The sequence below is a fragment of the Xenopus laevis genome, chromosome 1L (assembly GCF_017654675.1).
Source record: "Xenopus laevis strain J_2021 chromosome 1L, Xenopus_laevis_v10.1, whole genome shotgun sequence".
NCBI lineage: Eukaryota > Metazoa > Chordata > Amphibia > Anura > Pipidae > Xenopus > Xenopus laevis.
Genome location: NC_054371.1, coordinates 116471338 through 116486492, shown reverse-complemented (window position 1 = coordinate 116486492; position 15155 = coordinate 116471338). Strand labels below are relative to the sequence as shown.

At 36.7% G+C, this 15155-nt stretch overlaps 2 protein-coding genes across 2 annotated transcripts in view; one reads left to right on the top strand and one right to left on the bottom strand.

Annotated features, from left to right (window-relative positions):
• fkbp8.L (FKBP prolyl isomerase 8 L homeolog) overlaps positions 1-15155 on the top strand; it is a 450571-nt gene that overhangs the window by 64426 nt on the left and 370990 nt on the right. The gene's annotated exons all lie outside the window — the stretch shown is intronic.
• tmem59l.L (transmembrane protein 59 like L homeolog) overlaps positions 10480-15155 on the bottom strand; it is a 30135-nt gene continuing 25459 nt past the window's right edge. Inside the window, exon 8 of the mRNA XM_018256253.2 lies at positions 10480-14117. Within this exon, the coding sequence (XP_018111742.1) occupies positions 13956-14117 (162 nt within the window). The 3' untranslated portion in view covers positions 10480-13955. The remainder of the gene's footprint in view (positions 14118-15155) is intronic.

Sequence of the window (15155 nt, the reverse complement as noted above, 5' to 3'; positions counted from 1 at the left end):
ACCAGCACCTAGGCATTGAATGATTATTTTGGAGTGCACCAGTTTCCTGTGATTGATATATATGTTGATATATTGGTGTGCGGGTAAACACTTGCCCCGTAATACAGGATTAGATTATTATTGATAGAAACCGATCCAAAGACCAACTAGTATACATTTTGAGACATTCTCAAGTTTGATACATTTTGACAGATGTTGTAACAAGTGACAATCTCATTTAAATAAGATTGGAGTAAGTATATGTTACAATCAGAACAGTGTCAGTTTGTATTTGTTATTTTATTATAGTAATGTTTATTTTATATAGTATATGTTCTTTTAGAGTTGTGTAGTTGTTTTATGTTTAAAAACTGACAAGCATTATAGATATGCAGGTATAATGTTAATTGATGCTGTGATAGACGCAGCTTAAGTGATATTCACACCTGACGAGGGTTACACGTCATTACTATCTAAGCTATTTCCCACCAGTGTGTTAATATAAGGCATATTCCACTGTGTATTTTTATGTTTTGAGAAAGGCCTTGGAGAGGCCGAAACGTCAGCATGTAGCTTTTATTAAATAAAAAAAGCTCAATTTAAGTCCTGAGAGTGCGGACTCAATTTGATGTGTGTATATATATATATATATATATATATATATATATATATATATATATATATATATATATATATATATATATATATATATATATATATATCTATCTATATATATATCTATATCTATATATATATATATATATATCTATCTATATATATATATATATATATATATATATATATATATATATATTGCTCAATTTATACTACTGTAAATTATGTATTAATTGATTAATCAAGTTTTAATAGATAAACTAAATAAATAAATGTGTGTGTGCCTTGAACACACAGATTACATGCAAAAACAACAACTGATATCCCATATCTCCTGACATTTTATAAATAAAAAGAGGGGGAAAAAGTTTGCAGTGTGTAGCGTGGAGAAACTTTTGACCATTTTTGAGGCCACACTCCCTAATAACCATGTTCATTTTACAAAATTTTTCAGGTAATGAAAGTTTGAGCATATTTCTATGTTTTCTTTCCCAGTTAATACAGTTTTGCTAATGAAGGTAAATTGCCCTTTAAGCTGTGAGTCTAACTTTTCCCAAGGTACCCCCTTGTCTAAATTGTTACAATGACTTATTTGCTTATCTCAAAATTGTTACAAAGTATCTTATTTGCACCTGTTAGCTGTTCTGGGCTCTCTGCCAAAAGCCAATTAAGTTAGGAACTTTGTTTCTTTTTCTGACTGTTCTGTGCTGAGAAAGTCTGGACTTTTCAGTACAAACGCAGGACTGCAGGTTGAGCTGTCAAAATAGGGACTGTCCCACTGAAAACGGGACAGTTGGATGGTATGATATCCTATAAGTTTTCTTTTTTTTGTTGTTGCTTATACAGCAACAAAGTGTAGAAGTAGTTAGTACCACTACCAGTCAACCAGAGGTAATATCAAAAATCAGTTGTAGCCTAGCGGATAGGGGGTCCTTTAACAATGTAGGACATGTGTGTAACAGTATACTGAGCGAAAAATGCATGTGATTTTGCCCTCCCAATTTTTATTGGTAGCCCAAAGCAGAAACAAGGTGCCTCATAAAAAAACTCCCATAGACTCTAATGTAGCTTGCTACAAAAATGACGTCCAACAAAATATTCTTAACAAAAAAGTTTCACAAATTTTTCGCCTTTTCGCAAATTTTATAGAAGTTTTGTGAATTTTTGCATGAAATGTTATCACAATAGCTTTGGATGTTATGCTTGTTTAATAAATTATCAAAGCCAATAAATGCATTGATAGAATCTGCAGACACAACATCCCCCAGCAGGGCAATACACATCCTTCACTGCTCTTATCATAAAGAACCATCTACACTGCATCAAATGAAAGTTGTGCTCCTCTAATCTAAAAAGGTTGCCACTGGTTTGTTGGTTTATTAAAGGAAAACTATACCCCCCAAACAATGTAGGTCTCTATTAAAAGATACTGAGTAAAACAGCTCATGTGTAAAACCCTGCTTCATGTAAATGAACCATTATCATAATAATATACTTTTTCAGTAGTATGTGCCATTGGGTAATCATAACTAGAAAATTGCCATTTTAAAAAATAAGGGCCGCCCCCTGAGATCGTAAGATTCACTGTGCAAACATACACACCACATGTAAGGTCACATGAGCCAATTAACAGACAGAGTTCTGCCTTTTGCTTCCTCACTTCTTCCTGTTACAGTTAGTGTTGTAGTATTTCTGGTCAGGTGATCTCTGAGGCAGCACAGATAGAGTCACGAAATGGTGGTTCAAGGCAAGAGGTGTAAAAGGGCAATATTTATGTAAATATATATTCCAGTTTGATAAGATTCTTTAATATGTCATTCAATTTGATATAAACTATCTGTTGCTTAAGTATTCATTTTGGGGGTATAGTTTTCCTTTAACAGGATATTCAGTTCCTGTTTAATGTGACTCAAAATAATTTTTTTATGTTTAGTGGTCTTACAAGCAACACAATTATTACAATATGAAAAACCAACAATATGCTTTATCCAAAAAGTGTTTCTCAATTTACATTCTATGAAACTGGGGACAAGATATTGTCTAAGGCTCTTAGCATTCTCATACACAAGTTTACCTTTGGACTAGTGATGTGCGGGTTGTCCCAAAAACCAGGCGGGTTCAGACCAGCTTCTGCACAAAATTTTCAGGTTGCGAGCGACCTAGCACTGCTTGCTTCTGGCTCCTAAATTTATAGACTTGCGCCTGCCCCACCCCTTTTGTGACCACTGGGTGGCACGTCGGACACGGGTCTATAAATAAAGGGGGAACACTGCGGCGGATCGGAGGGGCTGGGTTATGGTCGGGTACGCAGACCACTAGTTTGGACCTTATGAGTATATCCAGACCAGTATCCATTTTTATGACATCTCAATGTTTTTTAAAGATATTTTTTTAGTTTTTTATGCTTGGTACTAAATTGAGTCATGAATCGCATATCCAACCATGGAGAAAACAGCAGCCTTACACGTTTCATGCTCACAGGCACTTAATCATAGCCTTTGAATCTCATATCCCCTGTCCTACTTTTATTTCTTTCCTTTTTTACCTACACAACAGACTCCTATCTTTGAAGTCTATCTTCTTTAAACTTATGTAGATAATTTCTATATCTGCCCCATCACATTTTAATTAGTGGTACAGCACATATATGATGTATTATCTACTTATTTTTATGGAGATTGGCATGTCTCTAATGTCAGCCTCTTTGTCCCCAAGCCAACCTGCTAGATAGGGGGAATTCACCTTTAAATTAACTTTTAGTATAATATTTAGATATTTGGAGTCTATTTGTAATTGGTGAATTGAATTAGGGATGCACCGAATCCAGGATTTGGTATTCAAACAACATTCGCTTTTTTCAGCAGGATTCGGATTTGCCCATTCAAGTGCCTGGCCAAAACAAATCCAAATTCAATCACTTGACTTTCCGTCACACAAGCAAGGAAGTAAAAAAAAATTAATTGCACAATGCACGCACGATTCTCTTTCCCCCCTTTCCCTAATTTACATTTGCAAATTAGGGTTCAGATTCGGTTCCGTATTCGGCTGAATCTTTCACAAAGGATTCTGGATTCATTCAATCCTAAAATAGTGAAATCGGTGCATCCCTAGTCTGAATAGAAAGATAAGTAACAAAAGGAACAATCAAACTGTAACCTCACAGAGCAATAGTGTTTTGGCTGCCACAATTTGAAAGCTGAAAGAGAAAGGCAAATGATTCAAAAACGATTGAAAAAAAAAACAAGAACACTTGAAAAGTTGCTAAGCATAGGACTTTTTAAAACAAATGAAATGTTACTTTAAAGGTGAATTTTTGTAAAACATATATTATTCTGTGGACTGGCTTTAGTTATATAATGTTAATATAGAGATGGAAAGTTTCGATACATTTTAAAGCTAGAGTCATACAGTCACTTATAATATTTATTAACGTTTTGCCTGAGAAAAAAACATGGGCACATGAGTATGCTGACATGGGGATCATTTCAGACAATAGTTATAGCCTAACCAACATGATGGGAAAGCCCAGTCTGCACCGGTTGCTAATTTGAGAATCCTGAAACCTTTTGTGGAGGGATGTCAAAAACATTATGTTAAAGAGATTTACATTAAAATGCTAATTATTTGTTGTATTTAAATTTAAACCTCTAAGTGGGGTATTTATTAAAACTCGTTTATTTCTCATTTTGTAATCTGCCATTGACTTCTACATGGCTTTGACAGGTTTTGGCGGGAGTATTTTCCTATTTGTCTCAGTTTTGTTGCATAATAAATCCCGAAGAAGTCTTGTTTTGTTTTGGATATTTTCCGACAACCAGCCCAAACAGAAAAATTAAACCTTTAATAAATGTGCCCGATAGTTTTTTTTCTTTTTTTTTACACAGTTCTGTCCCTAGACTTTAGTTGAGCTTTGTTTAATCTGTTATCCTGCAGCAAGATACATACCATAAACACTTTGTGCATGGTCCCATTGGGTTATTAAATAGTTCAGACATCCCTGCTAAAGATTAAAACACCCCATTTAAAGCACAAGGAAATTTCTCTGGCAGCCAGGTGCAGTAAACTTTTCTTCCTCTGTTGGGAATATAGACAGAATAGGGTCATCTTAGGCAGCTAATAACCCTATCATTTTCACTAGTGTGACCAGAAAGAACTATAATTACAATATGTACACATATGGTTATATATGTATAAGGATATTGAGCAGAAACTAGAAGAAAATCTTGCCAGTGTTTTCTTTTCTTAGTTTGCAAGCATTCACCAAGCATGTACGTACATTTATTTAAATATTTGAACCACAAGTAAAAAAAAACAGAAAGCAAAGCTTCCTTTACATTTTCCTTTAAATTTAAATCCAATGCAAATTTACAGGCTCCGTGCTCCCCTGCTAGAACTTTTGTGAACTCCCTAAACCAGTACTGGCCGTTGATCCATACATGCTCTCCAATGGAATTGCGCCTGTCCACTCAGGTGACTTAAGCAACTCGTGTTCCGGCTCTGCTTAAAATACACAAGTTGCAGTGAGTCATGTCAAAAAGTGATATACTGTATGTTAAAATCCTACATTTTGTTGAGCCACCTTTTGCAGTAACAATAGCATTAAAGATGTTGTTCAGTTTTGAATGAACTTTTAAGCAGATTAGTTGACCAACTTTACTCATTCCAAAATGGATAACTGGATGAGCCTTTAATTGCAGCCTCTCAGCACATTGTACAAACCTCATACTGCAAAATATATACTAAACCAGTTAATCAGGCAACATTTGTTATATAAAATGTCATGTAGAACAGGATATGAGATAGCAAATAACATTTAGTGGTTGTAAAACAATTACTATGGACCCAGAAAGTAATGGAGACCAGTCAGTGGAAAATATATGTCATACACAGAAGAAGACTTGAAAAATATTTTGGAGTGGCGGTATTGTGCCACATGAAAGCATTTCCAGTGAACCATGACATTTAAGCAGGAATTAATTTGGGCTACATCTTCTAAAGTTAAAATAGCTTGCAGAGAAAAGTCAAAACAGTTCTCATTTACATAGAGGTAGGTTTGGCAGGACTGGATTGTGGTGTCTGTGTTTCCTGTGCATGAACATTTATTTACATAAAAATTTGTATAATTTATGTGAAAACAGCAAAATATGCTGGGGAACCTGGTTAGAGCAAAGCTATATACGTTGAACGGCGCTGACTGTATGGTCTGTTGTAATTTACCTTCCAAGAATGTATTCCAGTGGCTTTGTATGAGCCTTTGATTTTGAATACTATTAAAGTTTTTGAAACTGAAAGGGTTTTATTTATGGTTATATTAGCAGCAAGCTTGTTGATTTTACTTGCAAGGAGAATACATGGGCTAGCATTTTAATGAAAGTTTGATGTAAGACGACTAGTGCACAAGTTGAAGATCGCTCCTCTTTAATCATCTGATCATTTTATTAGTATCACACTGGAGATCAGAGATTAGAACCAGACACAGAAAGCAAGAAGTTTTGTGTATATCAGAGCAATTTTTTCCCCTGACTGACCAGAAGATGGCTTCAGATTCCATTAATAAAGTGATCATGCAACAAAAAAAGATTTTGGGAAAAGTAAAGATGAGCCATACCTATAGCCTGTAGCACATATATCCCAATGTCCCAAACTGCAGATTCCAAAAGGGGCATACTGAAAAGTGGGTGGAGAAAATCGGATTCGAGCACTCTCCATATCGATCTAAGAAGCTGTTCAGGCACTGTGTTTGGAAGAAACTGGCAACATGCAAGCTTTTTTTTGCATTGCATTTACAGCCCTATGAAATGAGCAGAGTAGGACAGAAGTAGGTGTGCTGTATCTTAGTACATAATGATATGTGGGAGATAAAGAGCTGAGAAGTATAAGCTCTGAAGCAATGTTTTGCAGGTTGGATTAGAAAGACATATTTTGGATTTAATATTCTGTGGCAAATTTACTGCTAGTGGCATTTCACCCTTTAGCCTTAAATATATTGCTTTGTGGAGTGGGTTTTTGGAAATTTGTTAATGTGCTGCTGTGGTGTTTTGATCAATACTACTCAGGAATCGGCTTAAAATCGTATATATTTGGTGTTGACATGAGTGGGAGACATTTCCAATTAACATAGAAGACATCTTCTGAAATCTCATCCAAATAAGCCTTCTGGTTGCACGTGCTACTGCCCACCCCCAACTCCCACAGTTTGGGAACCTCTGTCTTAAACCATATCATTGATATTCTGTAGAGTTGGTCAGTTTTGAAATACAATGGAAACATTTCTAAGGATAGAGCATAACAACCTGGGACTGCCCTTTGAAATTGCCTATTTGGTTGAACAATTTACTGATTTGATCCCAGTGGTTCTAATCCAGTTGAATTCTTACTTATTTGATCCTGTGTTCTATCTGCTCAGACTAATTTGCTACAATATGTTAATGTTCATATTCTTCTTTGCCAATGATTTAATCTTAAATAAAGCTTTTTCCCAGACAGAGTATTACTTCAGTATTATTTTAAAGGCCTGTCAAACCCTCTGTGCTACAATACAAATTGTTTAGTCTAGCAACTTCCAACTCATGCACAGGCCCAGATTTGTGGGCAGGCCACAAAGCCCTGGACCTAGGGCGGCAAAATGCTGGGGGCAGAATGCGCCCGCTGGCCGCAACTAAACCTGTTCCCATCACCCTACGAACCTGGCACTCTGAACCTGCCCGCCACCGCATATGAACCCGCCTTCCCAGTGCAAGTGGGAGAATTGTGAAGGCGGCTAGTATTGGGACTTTGCAAGAAGGATGGGGGGTTGTGAAGGGTTGGGGAGTGCAGGGGGATGTGTCAGCCGGGTGTGGAGGGGGAGTGGGTCGGGGTTGGGAGATGTGTGGCCTAGGGGTGCACCTATTAAAATCTGACCCTGCTCATGCATCACTGGGACTGCAAGGAGAGTGCCAGGATGACCATGGAGGGACCCAATGCATGGTTATGGTTTGGGTCACCCTTGCTTTGAATACTTTAGAAAAACCCAACGCTAGACAAAATTAAGTATATTAACCCATTATGTAAATTCCTTTGATTATACTGCAGCAGGTAGACAATTAAAAGCAAATTTGCTCAGTGTTAGTAAACAGAATGAGATGGTAAAAAATCCCTTTGCATGCTTGCAGCCACTTTCCCTTCATTTCACTGGAAAAGCATACTGCCTACTGTGAAACAGGAATCATTTGGGATCACAACTGAACATGGAAGTGCTCTAGGGCCTTATTTACTATACATATTGGCCCATCCAGGAAGCACATGTGGGTTTTGTTGCGTTCTGCACTATACACTCCATGACCTGCTCCTTAGGAACTGCTTCTGATCACAGACACACCTGTTTTCATAGGAAGGTGTAGCTCATGCATTCCATTATTGGATTGCAAAGAACAGGATCAAACCTTGGGGCAGGGTGCAAAAGACAGATGTCCTGTCCTTAAAGAAGGGGTATCTAGAGTGATCCATGTATGACAGCACCAATATCTGTCCATTCAAGGTGTAGCTCATGCATTCCATTATTGGATTGCAAAGAACAGGATCAAACCTTGGGGCAGGGTGCAAAAGACAGATGTCCTGTCCTTAAAGAAGGGGTATCTAGAGTGATCCATGTATGACAGCACCAATATCTGTCCATTCAAATTCTTAAAGCTTTTGGATCCAGTTGCCATTGTACTAGTTACACATTAGATAGTTCTGGTGTGGGAAAAACAAACTCACCTACAGGTAAAATGAACTCTCGAAAACAACTCCGCTTTGGAGCCCAATGTACTTTCTGCTCCATGCAACTACAACAGTTCAGGACCCTGGAGAGCAGTTTGAAATTATAGGCATGTTGAACTCATCCTTAATGTCGTAGCTTTTATAGCAGAATAGTTATGAAATTTGCAAAAGCCAAATCCCTTTTAACCTTAGTTACCACATAGGTTGGTAGGTGTTAGCTGGGCTGCAAAATGCACAGAAACCAGTGCATACAGACATATTTATTCATACACCAAAAAGATGAAGACATGAATGTACAACTGTAAAACATAAATCAAAGAAAGATCTAAAACCATCACATTTCTTTATTGCTTTTTAATTATGCATTATTTTCATAACAAAACATATTCACATAAAAATAATTTAGAAGATTATGACTCTCCAGTGTTTTTGACAATTATTTCAAGAACTCTTGATTCTCAACAGTTCTAAAAATGATTCTTTATTTTGCTGTATGTCTGCGCAACTTTGGTTAGAAAGCAGTTAAATTTTCATGTAATATTCATGCCACAGAACTTCATGACCAATGCCTAATTACTGCTACAGCGAACAGACTGCTACAGCGACAAATCCAACACTGGAGTATCCGTACTTTCTCAAAATAGATACTCATACAATACATAAAATTCCAGTTTGGATTATTCTAAATGGGCATTTATTGTACAAATGGGGTCAAGGAGAAAGTGGAATGGTAGATCAATGTTATATTTCCTAGGGGACCAGGACATATACTTATAACTATATATTTTATATTTTGTAAATTTATTATTTACATTTTGGTGAAATTTAAAAGCATTTTGGGGTTCTTATATGATTTGTGGAAGGCATGTATTGAACAAACTTGTATAATGTTACTCTGTCTAATGTGTTTCATCCATTTACTAGGCCAGAGCTACTGTATATAATTGCTGTATAGAAATACATATTTTAAATCTATATAACAGAAACTTAAGTACAGTAGAATCTATGCACACTCCAGCAATTTATTTATATGTCCCATGGCTAAAGGTTACTTTTTTACACAATTTTTTCATGGATCCAGTTTTATAGACGTGAGTTGTTTAATAATAACTTCATCATATTAAATTTATATTTTCTTTCACAATATAAAGAAGTTGTGGTGAAAAAGGGGTGACGTTCTCTTAGTAGGAAGCTCCACCACTCATCTGAAGCAAAAAATTAATAAATAAAAATCAGCACCTGTCCCGGAAAAAAGTTGTTTACGCCTAAACAAATAGCATGCACCCCCCTGGCAATGTAATTACACATATATTTGTAGCTTTGTAACTGTTTTCCTGTGTTATTTAGCAACCCATTCCCTATATTATAAATGCATAATATAATGATGGCATAATATGAAAGTATGATGTTTACCCCACTCAAGAACCATGGATGTTCTGTATAATGACACCACAGGCCGATAATAGAGATAATGCTGCATTTTAGTTATATGCTGTCATTCTCTTCCTGACATGTTATAGGTATGTGCCAAACTGTTCTTGCCACCCTCTAAGTGAGTTGTGCTGCTGTTAGGTGTAGATTTTTGTGCTGCATACAGGAGAAGAGGTCCAAGGTGTACCAGAGGTAACCTACAAAGGAAAGAATTGGCACAGGCATAAAAATCTACCTTATGGTTTGCTGCAAGTAAAACCAGCAACTGTCTGCATTTAGGTCCAGGGTTCCTCTGCACTACCAGGATGCCCATGCAGAATAAGCATGCAGAATTCCCATTTAGCACCAAAAATAACTGACCTGTTATCTCTCACTAATCCAGTCTTAATTAGTGGAAAAAAGGTGATAATTACTACCATAAGTACTTTTTAGCCTTCTTTAAGGCTCCATGGAGTTAGTCTGGATTACATCATTATTTATAGATTTTATTGCCGTTTATCATAATATTTAACCATTGTATGGAAAGAGGAGAACAGCGGGACACTTTGAACTGATTATTTGAAGGCCAATGAATTTACAATTACTGTTAAATCATCCCTGTGAAAACTTGAGGACTCAAGCACTCCCAAATAAAACACATTGGGTAAAAAATTATTATGTAGATTATCATTGGATTATGCTCCCCTTGCTAGAAATAAAATGACAACAAAGGTATGAAGAGCCAAGAAATCACAGTTTATTTTAAAAATGTCATACACTATGGTAAATTGAAGCTACTGTACAGCAGTTTTTATTACTCGCAAAGTCAGCATACATATAAGCAGATCTATTTTACAATCATACATTTCCTTACACTTTGTTTTATTCAGAGTTAACAGTTGCCAAGATCTCCTCCCTATCCCAGCTGAGACATACAAGTACTAAGCTGAACATAATGCTCTTTTTCTTTTCTCATGGAATAATGTTGAAGGCAGAGTTACATAGCAATGCATGCTTACATTTACTTAGAATAGGTAGGAGAAGCAGCAGATGACCAATAATCACTGCAAATTGGTCCCACGTGTAGATGGCCAAAGTATACTATTAAAATGTAAGAAGAAAGAATGTGATGTCGTCCGCATCGGTGCTCACCCATTCAGTTGTCCTCTCTGCCAGACGCTGCCCTCGCGAGACATAGGCTACTCCCAGCTGGTATACTTTAATACCATGATTTAATCCCACACAACTGGGCGCTGTTCCGGACATCCAAAGAGGACCATATGTTTGTTGCAAAACGGCTTTATTTCAACACACTTAGTGGTAGAGGTATGTGCAGTGGGTGCTTCCGGACTTATGTGTTTCTTGCCTCAAAACTCAGCACTCAGAGTCCAGAAAATCGCCCAGTTGTGCGGGATTAAATCGTGGTACCAAAATATACTATTAAAATGGATTGGATTGCAGGATAATTAATCAGAATGCTTGGCTCAGTTTGGTGCACCAGACTGTAAACCTGTTTTTTAATCAACCAAAACTTGCCTCTAAGCCAGGAATTCAAAAATAAGCACCTGCTTTGAGGCCACTGGGAGCAACATCCATTGGGTAGGTGAGCAACATGTTGCTTAAGAACCACTGGTTGGGGAACGCTGTCCTACACCAATCAGTTTGGTCACATTTTATGGAATATGTAGCCTGCTTTAAAAATGCTATAGTGGAATATATTCTTCAATGTATATACAATATAGATGTTGCATTCAAAATAATATGCCACATGGTGGGTAATAAAAATATATGTCCAAATGTCAATGGCTCTAACAATTTTTCATGAGATTGTTATATATATATAATCTATAGCACTGGGTTCATTATCTTTTGTTTGCCATGCTTCATACATATGTACATTCTCTTATTAATGGTTTGAAAAACACCTACTTCTTATTCCATTCCACATAAGTTTAAGCTGTGTCAGCTCCTGTGCTGCCATAATACCATTCTGTGCTTTTCCATCAAGGAGCTCCAACCATTTCTAGAATGCAAATAATTGCATATTTCATTTAAGTAGCTCAGAGCAGTACTTATGGCAGCTACAGTATATGGCTTGAATAAAACAAATTGATGTGATATACTGTAGAAGCACAGTGTAGACTAAGTGCTTTGGCTACTCTGTTCTGACAGTGTGTACCCCAACAGCTATGAGAATGTAAAATTTAATGTGAAATTATAATTGGGCTCTGGCAAAATTATACGTAGATGCAATTAAAGATAATGTAAAAACCACAGCACACTATTGAAACATTTAGCTTTATTCAAGGACATCTTACACTGCCTCTATCCATAATGTGTTGTATGCATGCTTTAGAATCACTGCTTGTCATATTTCATTTTTTCATCTTTCTGCTGACATTCTTGCCCACACCTTATTCTATATAAGTAGTTGTGCATACTAACCCTTGGCATATCATGCGCCACACTGACACCTTGCATGGTGAATGCTCGGAGTTTAAAGGTGATGTTGGAAGTGACAGACAAAGCCTTTTGTGTCGGTTATGTGTTGATTGCCAACCACAGCTCAGACATGGAAAGGAAAACAGGAAAAAATGCAAACCCGATGACAGTACTTTGCTTTTGTGGGAGAGAACTTTTAGGTGTGGAGTGCTGGAATCTGGATGATTTTGCAATGGTCAATGAATTATGGGGAGTTCTCTGATGGATAAGGTCCTTCTTTAATGAAGTTTTCGTTCACATTATATGTATTAAAGACAAATGTTCACAAAGAAAACTGTACAAATAGACTTCCTATATACAAACATTTTTCCATGAGTGTCCCTTCAACGAGATTGTCTTTAAGCGTAGGATCTTAAGAATTTTGTTATACCCTTTCCTTGTTGACAATAAAGATTTGACAGTATATGGTAAGTGGGTAACCACCAACAACGAATCTATGTTTTTGGGTTGGTTTTGCTAATGGAAATGTACATTGCCTAGCAACACGCATGTCCTGAATCAATCTTACACCAGGATAACGCTAATAGCAAAGGGTTAAAACAATGTTGATGCTGGTAAATATGTCTAAACCAGTGTATTTTGAGAGGGCATTATGATATACTTCTTCAATACACTGAAATGGGGAAATGTGTGTCAGGGATATATGTATCATTTTTATAATCACTACTGTGAAATCATGTATCCTGTCATTTGAGCAGCATTTGTCTAGTAAACGTAGAATTATCCTGGACATTGTTTACTATGGAAGTTGTCACTTAGCAATATATTTACTCCAACTCCACTTTTGAACATCATGCCCTTTATTTCAGAACATCTCTAAGAGAATTAGATGTTCACTTGAATAAGCCTACAAGGATGGAGGAAAGCTGGCCAATTTTTCATTAACGTGATACATTATGTATTAGCCTCCAATTTCGCAGTCAGTCTTTTAATAACAGACAACACTTGGGCTATGGTTCAAGAAGTAGAAAATTAAGCAACCTTTCTGACTACACAGTATAAATAAGAGCTTGTTCACATTCCTTTACTTCAAAGACCCAACACTATCTATAAAGCATACGTTTTTGCTGAATAATATTTTACAAACAAAATTAATACCTAAGAATTTTCACCAAAGACATTAACTGTAATATAATTCCTGATGTCCGAAGGTATTTATAGAAGCACTCAGCACGGGGGGGAGGGAATTCATACACACTTATAGATTAGTTCAAAGCCTGTGATAATTCGGAATGGATCAACATGGACATGCTTTATAGCTGTAGCTTGTAGATTACATTATACAAAATCAAGTGCCTCTTGTAGTTAAAGTCTTCTTTCCCATGAAGAAGATACAGTAGAGCATTGCCTTAAGAGAAGATTACACCTACAGAAACAGTCGTAGCACATTTCACTTGGGCTCTAGGAGAGGCTACTGTAGCGCTTATGATTTATTGGCTCCATGGGCCCAAGTGATCAAAAAATCAAGTCAATATGAGCAACCAGCACAATAACTGAAGCCTTTCACTTTTCTAATAAAAATACCACAAGAATTAGACCATTTGTGGTGTTTTTCTGTTGCTGATAAACAATCTTGATGCTTTGCAACAAAAGGAAGCAAAAGAGACCAGTAAAACAAGACAATTACCCACTCTAATGCTACAGGAGACTACAACTTATTGTGGTGCACACAACCCCCTTATAGCATTACAGATTTATCAAAGACCGTCTTAGATGATAGTTTTGTCCATGTCGACTTTGACAGGGAGAGGTCCTGCCTCCTCGCTTTCTTCTGTAGGGCAAATAGTAACAGAAACAACAGGCTGTAGAGGAAAAGGAGTGGGTTTCTCAATATCTTCAAGGTACTCCTTGTCTCCATTTATACTCAGGGGCTACAGAAAAACAACAACAGTAACAACATTATATTATTAACATTATATTAATTATATACTATATTATTTATATAGTATATACAGGTATGGGATCCGTTATCTGGAAACCCTGATTCAGAAAGCTCAGAATTATGGAATGACCGTCTCCCATAAACTCCATTTTACTGAAATAATACAATTTTTTTATAAATGATTTCCTTTGTGATTATAAAACAGTACCATGTACTTGATACATACTTAAGATTTACTTAATCCTAATTGGAAGCAGAGCCAGCCTATTGATTTTATTTAATGTTTACATGATTTTCTTGTAGACCTAGGGGCAGATTCACTAAGGGTCGAATTTCGAAGTAAAAAATACTTCGAAATTCGACCCTCGAATTGAAATCCTTCGACTTCGAATATCGAAGTCGAAGGATTTAGCGCTAAACGTTCGTTCGATCGATCGAAGGATTTTTCGTTCGATCGAACGATTAAATCCTTCGAATCGAACGATTCGAAGGATTTTAATCCAACGATCGAAGGAAAATCCTTCGATCAAAAAAAGTTTAGCAAGCCTATGGGGACCTTCCCCATAGGCTAACATTGACTTCGGTAGGTTTTATCTGCCAAAGTAGGGGGTCGAAGTTTTTTTTAAAGGGAAAGTACTTCGACTATCGAATGGTCGAATAGTCGAACGATTTTTCGTTCGAAACGTTCGAATCGAAGTCGAAGTAGCCCATTCGATGGTCGAAGTACCCAAAAAATACTTCGAAATTCAAAGTATTTTTCATTCGAATCCTTCACTCGAGCTTAGTGAATCGGCCCCTTAAGGTATGAAGATCTGATTTTCGGAAAAAAATGTTATCTGGAAAAACTCAAGTCCCGATCATTCTGGATAACAGGTCCCATACCTGTATTGTAAGTGATTAAGTGAAAATTCAGACACTTAACCATGTTTCCCCCATAATTTCAGGCCCAGACTGCCAGTAATTCCAGGATTACCTTGTGCCACCTTGCAATTCATTACAGCACACATGAGGCAATGTTAATTAATAC